This window comes from Centropristis striata, chromosome 11 (genome assembly GCF_030273125.1).
Source record: "Centropristis striata isolate RG_2023a ecotype Rhode Island chromosome 11, C.striata_1.0, whole genome shotgun sequence".
Classification (NCBI taxonomy): domain Eukaryota; kingdom Metazoa; phylum Chordata; class Actinopteri; order Perciformes; family Serranidae; genus Centropristis; species Centropristis striata.
In genome coordinates this window covers 23463809-23477927 of record NC_081527.1, presented here as the reverse complement: position 1 = coordinate 23477927, position 14119 = coordinate 23463809, and the positions used below count along the sequence as shown (strand labels likewise).

At 37.0% G+C, this 14119-nt stretch overlaps 1 protein-coding gene across 2 annotated transcripts in view; it reads right to left on the bottom strand.

Moving 5' to 3' along the window:
* Positions 1-14119, bottom strand: part of zmynd11 (zinc finger, MYND-type containing 11) — a 49454-nt gene continuing 35335 nt past the window's right edge. For both annotated transcript variants that reach the window (XM_059344942.1, XM_059344943.1), the window contains 8 exons: positions 13163-13218; positions 12861-12938; positions 11499-11617; positions 10520-10889; positions 7679-7753; positions 6932-7210; positions 5884-6069; positions 1-4299 (listed from right to left, as the gene is read on the bottom strand). In XM_059344942.1, the coding sequence (XP_059200925.1) occupies positions 4177-4299; positions 5884-6069; positions 6932-7210; positions 7679-7753; positions 10520-10889; positions 11499-11617; positions 12861-12938; positions 13163-13218 (1286 nt within the window). In that variant the 3' untranslated portion in view covers positions 1-4176. The remainder of the gene's footprint in view (positions 4300-5883; positions 6070-6931; positions 7211-7678; positions 7754-10519; positions 10890-11498; positions 11618-12860; positions 12939-13162; positions 13219-14119) is intronic.

Genomic DNA, 14119 nt, shown 5'->3' with positions numbered 1-14119 from the left:
ATTTGTTGATACATTTATTTCCTCCATGTTAGCACATAGAATATATTTATATACATATTGCTAGCTAAAGCATCAAAAAAAGAAAAATGTCAGGAGCATAGAAAATGTTAAGCCACAATTAATAGTTTACATATGGACAGAACAGAAGATGACCAACAGGAGGTGAGGACAAAGGAAACTTTACGCTGCTCTTATTCCAGTTATAAAGTACACAAATACTAAAGTATTCACACACTGTGGAATAAAAACAATGGAAAGTGGGTATGTGGGCGACAATCTGATCGATTTACTCACTTTTTCAAGCTGAAAACGGCTTCAAAAACTTGACTGAAGTTCCAGAAATTAAAAACCAACATCATTGTCATATTGCTTTACTCTGAGGAGTGCAACGGTCTTTTGCTTTACAGAAAAAAACTAAACGGAGCCGGAGAAACACACAACTTTACTCATGCAGTTAAAATAAACCAGATACAAACTGGAATGACATCAAAAAGTTCGCCAAAACTTTTCACACTGTTTTTTTTTGTTTGTTTTATGTAGTTTTTATTTTTAAAACGGCTGGATGGACGAATATAAAAACAGTGAAGGAAGAAAGACAGTGTGTAACATGAAACATGTCACCTTCAGCATCAGTTCCCTGGTTTGGTTTTCAACATGACATTTTGAAATATTCAGATAAATTGAAGCTGCAGTGTTTAAAAAATGGAAAAAGAAATAAAAAAATAACCAAACCAGAAACAGAAAGGTGCTGAAAGTGACGAAGCTGATATGATTAACGGTTGTACATTGTACAAAACTAGAACTGACAGTCATCCAGATCACTGCGGGCCAACACAGAAAAGAAACAACTGATTTTTATTATCTGTGAATCCATTTACAACGCACATATAATATAAAGGAGGAGAGATTTATTTACATGTAGTGCAATGATGACGATTAAATAAAAAAAAGGAAAAGAAAAGCCTGCAGAGGAGAACTGTGAGAACTCTTTCCAGAAAACAAAATTAAAATCATAATCTGCTGGAGAAGAAGAGAAGAGGTCAGACTGTACAATAACATGTTACATCTTTAAAGTGATACACTTAAATGAGTTTACAAAATAAGACTTCCAAGACGAGTGAGTGAGAAGCTTAAAGTCTGGAACAACAGTTACCGTAAATTCTCTAATAGTGGGCTCCTTTTAAAACAATAATATTCATAGAATTTGTATAAAATTTCCTGATCATATCCCATTAAAATAACAAAAAACAACAATCAATCCTTTTAACGTGTGAAGCATTTAACTTGAAAATAGGCTTTACCATGTGCTTATTTCATACATTTGATTAAATTATCAGAATTTCCAGATTGTGATACATATATGTATTTATATATATTTTTTTATTAAGATAATAATTCAACTATATTTTAGAATATTTAACCCACCAAGTGTGGATTGATCTGACACTGGAAATTGTCCAAAACCCAAAAGCTGTTCCAGCTAATTTAGGAGACTTTTTTTAAACTAAGATGTTGTTGGTTTTGGTCTTTCGTAATGGGATTTGTTGACAGTAATCAAAATATAATTTAATAACACAGGCTTTTATTAAACTCAACACTTCAAGTGCAAATTCCACAAAAAAGCCTTGAATATAAAAGGAAGTGTTTATATATTCTTTACTTCACACATGTTTTGAGTCTGTCTATGGTGAGTTTACACTGAAAGAAAAGGAAAACAGGAAGATTGTGAAAGTTAATTTCCAACATTTTTTTTTTTCAACTGATGAATTCAAGTAAAAACATGCAAAAAAATTCTCAAATGTGAGGACATTTCTCTGTTTTATATCGATGCAAACTGAACATCTTTTGGTGCTGAACAGTCAAAACTAAGAACTAGAAGACTTGAAAAACCTTTCCACAGTTTTCTGACATCAAACTAATAAAATAAAATGGTTGCAAAGATTAATCGATAGCTTAATTTGACACAGACGGTGGGAGGAGCTACTCTGGTGGTGCTTCATGAACGTCTCAGGAAAGAAAAAAATACTATAAAGTCTTAAAAATTAGCAAGTGCATTATAAAGTCACAACAGTAACCAATACTAGTAAAAAATATCAAATTTATTCAGTTAGTGTGTCGTACAGAATTGGGTCTACCAGCTGCAGGAAGATATCAGGATTAAAAAAAAGTATGAAATCTTTGAAAAACATTTTGTTTGTGTGCTCGCGTATTATTTCCTGTTTAACAGAAGAGTAACTTGATTTCTTGTATTTCAACTACAGAAAACACTTACATTGTATTACATATTGTATAAAATGAGAACATGGTGTGGAATTTGCACCTGAACTGATCACAACAACAACAAAAAGCTTTAAAACAGGATAAAATTAGTTTATATAAAAGTCTGGTTCCCTCTTTAGGTGAAAAAGGTCCTGCCCACTATGTGAGAACTTACGGTATTTTATTTGTCAGGTTAACAGCAGCACAAATTGATTAAATAGCAATCTGTGTGTAAAAAGAAGCGCTGCGTCTGTACAGAGTAACTTAATTATTTTCCTCCGTTCAGTCAATCTTCATAACTGAGGAAACAAACTTTAAAAGTGTCACACTTTTCAAAGGAAAACTCAGAAAACTGGCAATTTTATTGCCCCTTTACAAAAAAAAAGTCTTTCCAAGCACCATATTTATACACCATCGACACTCGACATCCAGCGCAGGAAAAAAACTATAGAAAAGAGTAATTTGATCATTCACATTTGCATAATGTTTTATATTGGTCCATCCGTCATCACTGCTTATTAAACACCAGCGAGCTTCTGGGATTTTTTTTTGTTTTACCGTAATGAACGAAAAAAAGACAACGTATGAAACTATCAACATGCATGTCGCCTTACTGGGTGAGAGTAAGAGGGTGAGAAAAGAAAATAAAAGAAAAAAAGAAGAGAGAAACAGGCACTGACAACCAACTACAGCATAAGCAGTGAAAAGAGTCACTTCAGGTTAAGAAAAGAAAAGAGGTTTTTGAGTGTACATCACTATAAAAAATGACACTGACGACGCTCGAGAAAATATACAGAATTATTTCAGTCGTAGGACGCAGGAGGAGGACTAGATCTTCTCAGGTAGGTTCAACAAAATTTCACGTTTTTTTTTTTTTGGCAATATTACAAGCATTTGGGTTGTTAAGAAAACCAAGTGTGCAAAAAAGTGGAAAAACCGTCAAATCATGGAACCTCTCTAAGATCCAGCTCAGGAAAGATTGCTCTACATTTTCCCCAATTTAGAACTAATTAAAAACTTTATTTGACTCATAAAAACTACAGTCAAGAGCCCCAAAATGTGCATAATAATATTATAATTATAATAATACATGGAAGATTTATTTTGTCGGCGTCTCTTAAGGCCGACCTCGTGACCCTGTTCCCAATAAGTGACTTGAGGACAATAAGAATTTAGGTAGAAATGATAAAAAAAGGTGCTATCCACCGCAATAGTTTCATGAAATAAAAAATATATTAACGTTGGTGAGCCATGTCGTCCACAAATCAATACAGTTTTTTGTAATTTTTTTTTAAATAGGTTTCTCTATGAAAGCGGAGCTAGTTGGATGCTGCGATAGTGCTTACGGTATGTTTTTATTTTTCTTGTAAGTTCGACGATGTGTATTTGTTGCATTTACAGTAAGAAAAGTGATTTTTTTTTCTTAAAAATTCAGGTAATAAAATGTATTCAGTCAACGCTCATCTGTTACTACACACTTAAATAACACATTCTCTGACACAAGCTCAAAATTAGCACTTCAGTAAAGAAAAAAAAAAATCTGAGAAGAAACCCAACACAACAAAAAAAAAAAAAAAAATCATACCATTCGAGCCATGCTCTGGAGCAATCTGTTCACGATTCAGAGGAGAGAATAAACAATAGAAATCAATACAATGGGTACATTAAATAATAGAAACAAAATGAAAACAAAAAAAGGGAACAAATTGCTCTTTTTCACGCAGAAAACGTTGAGTCCACAAAGTTTTCAGGAAGGCAAGTAGAGAAGCAGGAGGGAGGTGTGTGTGTGTGTGTGTGTGTGTGTGTGTGTGTGTGTGCGTGTGCGGTTCTGTGTGTGTGTGTGTGCTGAAGACACTGACTGACAGGAGGAGGAGAGGGGGAGAGCCAATGGCGTGCTGTGAAAGGGGCGGGGCTTGTTCATCTCTTCCTGCGGCAGGTTCGTTTGTGGTCGGCGTGCCAGTGCTCCTGCTGACACTTGATGGAGCAGTACGAGGTGTTCCAGCAGCAGTGATACATGGCCTCCTCCTCACAGTTATAACACTAGAACACAAGGACAAACACGTCAAACAAGGAGGAAGAACAGGAAAGACACCTTATCGCCTGTTACTATGGTCGCACAATCTAAAAAAAATGATTTGACACAGATGGTGGGAGGAGCTAATCTGGTGGTGCTTCATAAACATCGCAGAAAGGAAAAACTACGATAAAGTCTTAAAAATTAGCAACAGTAACCAATACTAGTAAAAAGTATTCGGGCTGGGCGATATATCAATATAAAAGATATCTCGATATATTTTCAAATGTGATATGAAATTAGACCATATCGCATATATCGATATAGTTCAATTTTTTTTCTTTCTTTATATATAAATGCTGCCCTTGCTAGGGTTTGTCATATTTAGTTATTTTGTAATGTTCGTTATTCTTTTTTATTTAAATATATTTATTTCAGAAAAAGACTGGCCTATTTTATTTCACCGGCTATTTTTTTATTTATGTTTGTTTTTTATTCAAATGTGCACTTTATGGAGCTCTGATTTTTTTTTTTTTTTTTTTTAAAGGTACTCCTGTTATACAGTATTTTTGTTCACTTAAATAAATGGGTTCAATTATCAACTCCTTGGGACATGTCATATTTGGCTTTGACTGAACATTTGCTCTCACTTTGTGATAAAAATATCAGGATATATATCGTATACCGATATTCAGCCTAAATATATCGATATATGACTTTTGGTCCATATCGCCCAGCCCTAAAAAGCATCACATTTATCCAGTTAGTGTGCCGTACAGAATTGGGTCTACCAGCTGCAGGAAGATATCAGGATAAAAAAAGTATAAAAATTTAAAAAACATTTTGTTTGTTTGCTTTTGTATTATTTCCTGTTTAACAGAAGAGTAACTTGATTTCTTGTATTTCAACTACAGAAAACATTTATTTTGGGGTTTTGAGAAATTGTCAAAGTTGGAAACTTTCCATCGGAATTTGCAGGAATTTATGAGAATTAACAGGAATAAACTGGGAATTTTAAAAACTGAAGGTTGGCCCTTAACAGGGAAGTTAAAAGTAGTTGGGGGAAAAATATTTAATTCATTTTTGAATGGATGGGTCGGGGAGGATGAGTCCTATTTAACTCAACGTTCATGTTTTTGTTGTTCAATAAGATAATTAAAACTTGATAAGGTTCTAATAAATCTGTTGAAATGTTTTTAGTTGTATTATTTTGCAGGATGTCTGCTTATGACAAAACAAAAAGCTTATATTTATGTTTGGATGTGATACAGTTCATTTAAATGACCCCCAACTTCCAGTTAATTCCCATTAATTCCCATAATTCCCATGGAAAGTTTCTGGAAATTTATCACAAATTTTAAACAATATTATTGTAATTTTAAGACCAACTTATGCCGCTGATATAATGATGACATTACAGGATTATAATGCAAGTACACCCTTTCAAATAGCAATTAACTAACACATGAATGTAAAAAAAATATTAAAAACTAATGAATAAATGGAAGAAGAGAGCAGAAATTATGTTTAACTTCTGTTCATTTGCATTGTGTGAATGTTTCCCCATTGAAATGGTTCAAACATTGAGACATATTTGGTGTAGAACTCACCCACTGCTTCTTCTTGGTCTGGGAGATGAGCTGTTTGTGTTGGGCCACCACCTTCTTCACCTCCTCCACCAGCTCCTCTTTACACTTCTCCTTCACCTGCTTACACTTCCTCTCCATCTCCGCCTGAGCTCCGGCCACCGCCTTACTGACCGCCTGGCGCTTCTCCTCCTCCATCTCTGCACGAAGCTGAAGGGACAGAAACATTTAAAAAAAATGTAAAAGTGAGACACACTCACGGATGCACAACTTTCTTTCTCAATCCTTAATCTCGTTTGGCTCTCAGCAGAGGTGCTCGCACTTTTCCTTCCTCTCTCCCTCCCTGTGTTTTTTTCCTGCTTCGCTCCACTCGTCTCGTCTTCCGTCTTACACTTTTGGAAGACTCTCTCGACGCTGCTCTCAAAAAACTAAAAATCATGGATTTGATCAACCGGTCTCAAACGCAATTGACACCATCTTCTCGACGAGAAGCCTGGGCTCTGGGCTTCCTGCCCTGCTGGGATGTTTGCGCCTGGCGGCTCTCTCCGTGGAGGACATAGAAGATCTCTATCTATTCGGGACCTTGATAACAGGGCTTTTGCTGATTGGATTAGGCTTTGCTCTGGTTTATAGAGATACACAGAGAATGGTGACACCTGTCCAAAACCCCTTAAGGCTGCCCGTGATGATTGATACAATGGGCAGAGCTGTCGAAACTCAGACTGTGGTCACAAACTGCACCGTGGATAAAATCTTATCTTATGTAAGAAATATAAAATCAGGGCCATAAGATAGATTATAAAATCTATTTTATGGCCCTGAAAAAGCGACTGGATTGATCCGGAGACCGGCATGGACATTATCGAGAGGATGAGTAGCAGTAGCCACTTTCGCCTACAGCCCAAATTCCAATCTTATCTGGCCTCCCCAAACAGCCCCTGGCTTCAAGGCTGTTCACCTCTGTCATATTGTTTGTGTGTGTTTTATACGTTTTGGACAGGTTCATGGCAAATTTCGTTGTACTACCCTGTGCAATGACAATAAAGGCTTTCTGATTCTGAAACACAGGCACCTTCTCCAGAGCCTCCCTGACGACCCGCTCCGTTTCCCTCTTGTTGTCGGCCTTCATCATCTCCTTGACCTCGTTGAACACCTTGGTGTACTTCTCGTGGCACATGTTCTGGCACGCGCCGTCGCTGTTGGTCTGTGTGCCGCGGTGCAGCGTGCGTGGCGACCCTCCGTTGGCTTTCTTGGTCTGCGTGGACACCGACAGCTTTTCAGGCTGCAGCGGCGCCGAGGACACCGGGATCTCCTGGCTGGAGCTGACCGCTTCCATCTCAGGCTCCGGGTCCTGGTGGAGAGACGAGGGAGTATGAAAGAAAGACACATTTTTAGGTGAAAACCTCAACCTACAGTTCACGGCTTTCCACAAACTGTAACAACAGAAATTATTGTCAGATTTTCATATTTTCGGTGACTGCTTTCATCAGGAAAAGTAACCAAATCTAAGCTTATTCTACATGTTCTATTTAAATAATAATAATAAATTGTTTGTACCAACAAGATCAAGTTTTTAACAGGAGAAATTATACCAATTCTTCAACTAATTGATAAATCGGGAAAAATCTGCATGTTACCTCCAGATGAACTAAATCAGCCACAGTACGCCGAGCACACTCTACTTTAATATATATAATATATATATAAATCTTGCCTTCTCCTAGTAGATAAGAAAATACTCTAGGAGACAATAACTTCATCCAGCTAGTAATAAATATTTTGTGTGTCGCCACAGTGTGATTTTTGCAGATTAACTTACACTGGCTTCTTCTTTGGGTTCGACCATTTGAGATCGACGGCTTTTCTTTGCCTTGGGCTCCAGGCTGCCTTTGAGCTGGAAAAAGGAAAAAGAACGAAATATTACAAAATAAACTTGAAATAATATGTTGAAAGAGTCTGAAATGTGTTCCTTTCTTGTTCCAATACATGCTGAGAAAGCTGTTGGGAAATTAACTTGAAGCATTTAAAATACATATTTAGAATTCTGCCTGAAAGCTAAAAACATAGTTTTAGTTACAGTTACAAAAGCTTTTAAGTATGTGGGGTTTTTGCTGTAAAGTAGAGCTCATTGTTGATGGCAAAACAAAAAAACAATCAGTTATTTTGGTCCATTTCGAGATCACGCTTACTTATTGATTTTATTACTTAATGCATCAAACATGAATTGATCTTCTTTATTTTTATGTAATTTAACAAAATGTATATACATTATATATTACAGTTATTAATATTTATAACTAATAATATACACGTTTAAACAGAGGATTTTCTTGAACTTATATATTTATGGCGGGAATGCCCGGTGAAAACTCCAGTTCTGATCATTTTTTCCCCCTAAATATATATATAATAAAACTATATTTTTACCTCTATGGAGTCTTGGGCTATTTTGTCCATTTTTGAATCCTTTTCATCCTGCCTAAAATGTTTAAATGTCGTGTTGGTATATTTTTTTCAGCACAACCTCACCTATATCACCTAATAATAATAATAATAATATATCTTTTATTGTGTCTTTCTTAGTTATTTTATGTATTTTTTGGTAATTTTGTGTCTCTTTTAGTCATTTTGTGTCTTCTGTGATTTTTTTGGGTCATTTTGTCTACTCATTTTGTGTCTTGTGGATTTTTTGTGTCTTTTTTGGTCATTTTGATCATTTTGTGTCTTTTTTAGTCCTTTAGTCCAACATAAAATGTAATTTTGAATATTTTTTTTTTACTTTCAAAACACTATCAAGCTCAATAAAGTTTTAATTTTAAATGTTGCAAATGTGACCAAATGTGTCAAATCTAACATATAAGATGGTTACATCCAGTTCTATGGTTTTATACTAAATATATTTGAGCTTGTCTCCAGTTTTACTTGGTATATCATCTTCAAACTGAAACTGGCCTCATGGAGTTTACAGCCAGAACTTTAGAGGTAAATTTACAGTAGGGCTCCACGCTGCTTTGTTTTCTAGTCTGGATGTCATCAAGAAGTCATGATTTGGGGTTTTTGGTGAATCCAGAGGGTTAAACAAAAGAATGTGAATACCATAACATGATGATGTTGCAAGGCAGCCACCAGGTGGCACTATTTGCTGTATTTATGTCTTCAGTGTTTCACCTGATAGTTTAACTGATGAATGTGTCTCATATTTGGTACTTTTATCAGTTTTCTCTGGAGCTTCATTGGATGAATCTGATTCAAACAAGTTTCACACAGAACTACCTGTTGAACTGGTGTTAGTGTTTCGGTTCAAGTCTTCAGCAGAATCATGTTTATATGAACAGATCTGACACGAGACGCAGAGCCTCAGAGGAAGTGAAAAGGTGTGATGTTTATGTGTTGTGTGAGCAAGAGATGCGGTTTGTAGTATCACAAGCTGTTTAAGAAGTAGCTGTGGAGAAAAAAAACTAAACAAGAACACTGAAAGACAGGAATATACTCATAAACACAAAGTCTTCTATGATTTTTCTATTCTGTTTCAACAATTCTTAACTTCTAATAGGGCTGCATGATTATGGCCAAAATGATAATCACGATTATTTTGATCAATATTGTAATCACGATTATTAATCACGATTATTCATCATGTTATGGGAAACATCTGTATATTTATTGCACTACTTTTAAACAAACAATAGGAACAGTTTTTAGTGTCCGGTGCTTGTTGTAAACAAACAGAGATCACTAAGTGAACACCTCCTGCAGCAGCAGCAGCACATACACACTGTACTGATACACAGCTAACTGTTAGCCTGTTAGCAGATGCACACTGTACTGCTACACAGCTAACTGTTAGCCTATTAGCAACTTGCAGACTGGACCCTGAGGGGTTAACATCCCCTCCGGCTCTGCAGCTGGGAGAGACTGCTGCAGGAAGACTGTGCCGCTTCGACTCGTTCCTACTTATCATTAAGAAGAGTAAGAAGGAGTCTCACCAGAAAAAGTCACTGGATTTGTCACCAGTTGCTTTTTTGAAAAATAGTCGCTAAGGGGGTCTGAAAAGTCGCTAAATATAGCAACAAAGTTGCTAAGTTGGCGACGCTGCTTTGCCGGCTTTTACAAATGGCGCGTGTTGTTGTGTACTGGCGTAGAGCTCTGCCCCCTGGTGGTTGGTGGACTACTGGTGTAGAAAGTTCTTGATAGATATGCAGGAGAGCCGTATTTTAAATGGAAATATCACCGACGATCAGGTTAATTTAATCGTGTCGGCCAAAATCGTGATCACGATTAAAATTTGATTAATTATGCAGCCCTAACTTCTATCACATTGACTTGATTAATTGCATTGCACAAACATTACAAACTAGAGTTAGACAGAAAACAACAAGGACTTACACACTTTCACTTTTAACAGGAGTATAAAGCAAATACTGTTGGTGCAGTTTAAGTCATTTTAAAAGAAAGCTAAGAAAGCTAAGCTAAGTTAAGAAAGCTTTTGAATATACGCATTTTGCTCAATGGAGATTATTTTGGTTAATATAGAGATTAACTCAGAAGACGACCCGCTCTACCAACTGAGCCACAGCTGTCCGCTGTGTTGTCGAGCATCGCTAGTAAAACTGAGCAAAACAAGAACCAGAACAATATTAGAAAGTGAAGTGACACTTACATGTCGGACCTGCTCGTTGCTGGTGGAGGAGATGCTGGACTCGGCTTCGTCCGTCCGCTCCAGTCTGTCCGTCCTCCCGCTGCCCTCCTGCTGCTGCTGCTGCCGGCTCTGGTTCTGGCTCTGGCTCTGGCTCTGACTCTGGCTTTGACTCTGACTCTGGCTTTGACTCTGGTTCTGGCTCTGCTGCAGCTGCTGCTGTGTAGCCATGTTGCTTTCCTCCATCTTTGTTTTCCAGAAGCGTCCTTCCCTCAGGAAGCGCTGGTAGACCTCCAGCTCCTCGCATGCCTTCTTCCAGCCGTTGCTGCGCTTCACCTGCAGCTGCTGGACGCTCACCTTGATGTCCTGGATGTTGTCCGAGGGGATCCACGCTCTGCAGAGGACACGAGAGGGAAAAGGTGCTCGACATTTACCAAACACCTGTTTCAGGTTTCAGTCCATTACATTAGTGTTTCAGTTCATTTTGGATGACCTGTTTTATTTTAACCTCTCATCATTTACACAGAGCAGACCTTGTTGTGTACAAGAAGATGGGGAGTGTGTTTAGTTGCTTGAATAAAATGCTAGAAATTACCAGATTTGCTGAAGCTTTGTTTTGGTTACTTTTTCTTTCTGTCAAAATCACTTAATTCTACATGTAAAAAAAAATTAACTCATATTATGTGGAGAAAAGTAATAGCACACCGATCCCGATCAAACCGCACGTTTTGATATATAATTTGTCCTGCAACTCTTTAAGTTGTAGGACTAGTAGCGGGACGAAATTGCGTCCGGAAGAGGAAGAAGAAAAAATCCACAGTATAACAGTAGTGCTCGGTGCGATTGCCCAGTGGCCCTAATAATAATAATAATAATAATAATAATAACAATAATAACAATAATAATAGGTACAGAGGAAGTCTCAGCCTGAGGTGCTGATAACCAGTCAAGACGAACAGAAGAGAAAAGATTCTGGGTCTGGCATGTGGTGTGCGGGCCTCACCTCTGGTGCTGGTGGCCAAAGAAACGTACGTCCACCTGGTTTTCTTCCCTCTGAAGGACTTTGGCCGGCCAGTAGCCGAATCCTTTCATCTTGGCCCACACCAAGTCGTGGCTGGGGCTCTGCCGAGGAAACACACACATACCCACACACAAACTTAATTGACCAAAAACCCAGAAGTGCGTCTCTAACAAGCAAACTCAGCCAAGGTTCACTTTGTGGTGACTTTAATGCAAAAATGACATTTAACATGGCAAGACTACTTATTTGGTTCTTCTTATTCTTGTGCAACACATTTTTAAAGTATGCTATGCATGTAATGTTTGGTGACTGTGACATCATTTACATCACATATTAACCCATTGAAGCCTGGAAAGCGTTTAGGTCGTTTTGTAGTATTTTGTATAAGCTCTCAAATACTTTTTGAATTTCATTTCTATCTGCTACAGAGGCTGAAAAATCTATTATTTAGTAGAAGAGTTCACACTTTTTTTCTCCAGAATTTTTCCAGAATTTCCAGAAAATTAGAGGCCTATTTTAAAATCGCCCCGAGGTTTTTCAGGCCTCAATGGGTTAACCCACTTAAGGCGGGAAAGCATTACTGCATTTCGACCATTAAAGCCGGGAAAGCGGTGCCATTTATCTTATACCCTTGTTTTGTTTGTCTCATGTCAAAAACTCTGTCAAAAAAACAAAACATGTATTGTTCTGTGTAGCTCCACCAATTATCTCTAATTTGTATATATAATTTGCATATATTTTTCTGTTATGAAAACAATAAAAATAAATACACAAAAAAAAAAAGCCGGGAAAGCGGATACGTCGTTTTGTAGTTTCAGTGCATCAGAATATATGTGGGAGTGGTGCAATGCAAAACGTTGATTTTTTAAAAAACTTTATTGAAGGTTTGGAGAAATAAACTCAACTTCTTATGAAAACCACATGTATAAGCTCTCAAATACTTTTTGAATTTCATTTCTATCTGCTACATAGGCTGAAAAATCTATTATTTAGTAGACGGTGACACTTCTGTTGAATTTCCAGAACAACTTCAGGTTTTAGGGGGTTATTATAAAATCGCCCAGAGGTTTTACAGGCATTTTTTCCAGGCGTTTCAGGCCTAAATGGGTTAAGTTGTAAATTATGTCAGTTTCACAGAGCTTTATAAATAAATAAATAAATAAAAATAATTTCATCTTACATCTGCTACCAATAATTATAGCTGTATAAATGTAATGCTTCTGCTGTTGAAGAAACAAAAAGACATTTAAGATAAAACTGTGTTGCAGCATGTGTTAGTAAAGAGTTGTCTGGTCCTGAGAAGCTTCAGTTGAGCCAGATGAGAGCAGGTTTGTTTGTACTCACACAGGGGTAACAGAACCAGTTGTCTGGCCGGGCGTTCGACAGGTAGAAACAGTTCTTACACAACAACAACTCATTCAACTGGGAGAGGAAAGATACAAGAAGAGAGACGGGATGAAGGGGAAACGACGGAGAAGGGAAAGAAAGAAACGTTAAAATGCACAAAAACTTAGTTTTTTACATTTTTGTTGAATCCAGATTTGTTCAAAAAGTTCTTAAAAGGAGACTCATACTAATAAGCTCTTAGAATTAAAATACATTTCTGCTGTGAACTGTGAGAGGTAAATAAAATAAAACAATGGCACCTCGTGGCATGTGTCGCTGAAGAGCAGCCGTGCGATTTCCGCTTGGTCGCTGTGAACTGCAACAAAGGAATCAACAAGAAAGTCAGCAAGAAACAAGTTTAAAGTCTATTTAAATCAAGAGTATATAAGTATATAAAAAAAGAGCAAAATCCTGAAAAATACATTTTTCAGTGGTGATTTTCTTGTTTCTGCTTAAGCATTTCATGCAGTGTACAAATTGCATCTTAATTTATATTTTCATCATTAAACATTGATAACTGCAGCAAAAGCTACATAACATGATGTATGTGTTTGTGTTTGTCCAACATATAATATTGGATTGATTTTAGTAACTTTAATGTATTTGAAGTGTGCACTGTGCAGCTTTATTATCAAGAAGATAAAAGCATCTGATGTGGAATCAAATCCAGGGCAAAAAACACATCCCTACTGTAATAGCAAAACATGTGGTAAAAAACCTGGATGTCCTTATAAATAACAATCTAAATTTTAGCAGTCACATTAAATCAGTCACAAAATCAGCATACTTCCATCTTAAAAACATTAACAAACTTAGAGCATATATGTCAAAAGAGGATCTGGAAAAAATCATACATGCTTTTGTCACTAGTAGGACTGATTATTGCAATGTGCTTTTCATAGGACTTCCCAAAAAAGTTTGAAACCACTTCAAATGATCAGTGCAGCCAGGGTCCTCACTAAAACAAAAAGGAGAGATCACATCACCCCGATCTTAAAGTCCCTGCACTGGCTCCCAATTAGCTACAGAACTGATTTTAAAGCACATCTGCTTGTTTTTAAGTCTTTGAAGGGGGCGGGGCCAAACTACTTACATGACATGTTTAAACAGCATTCCCAAACAAGGTCCCTTAGATCAGTGGTTCTCAGCCTTTTTGAGTCAGGACCCCAGTTTAAAATGCATGTCCACGACCCCCTGTGGTAAAGCAACAATGTGCC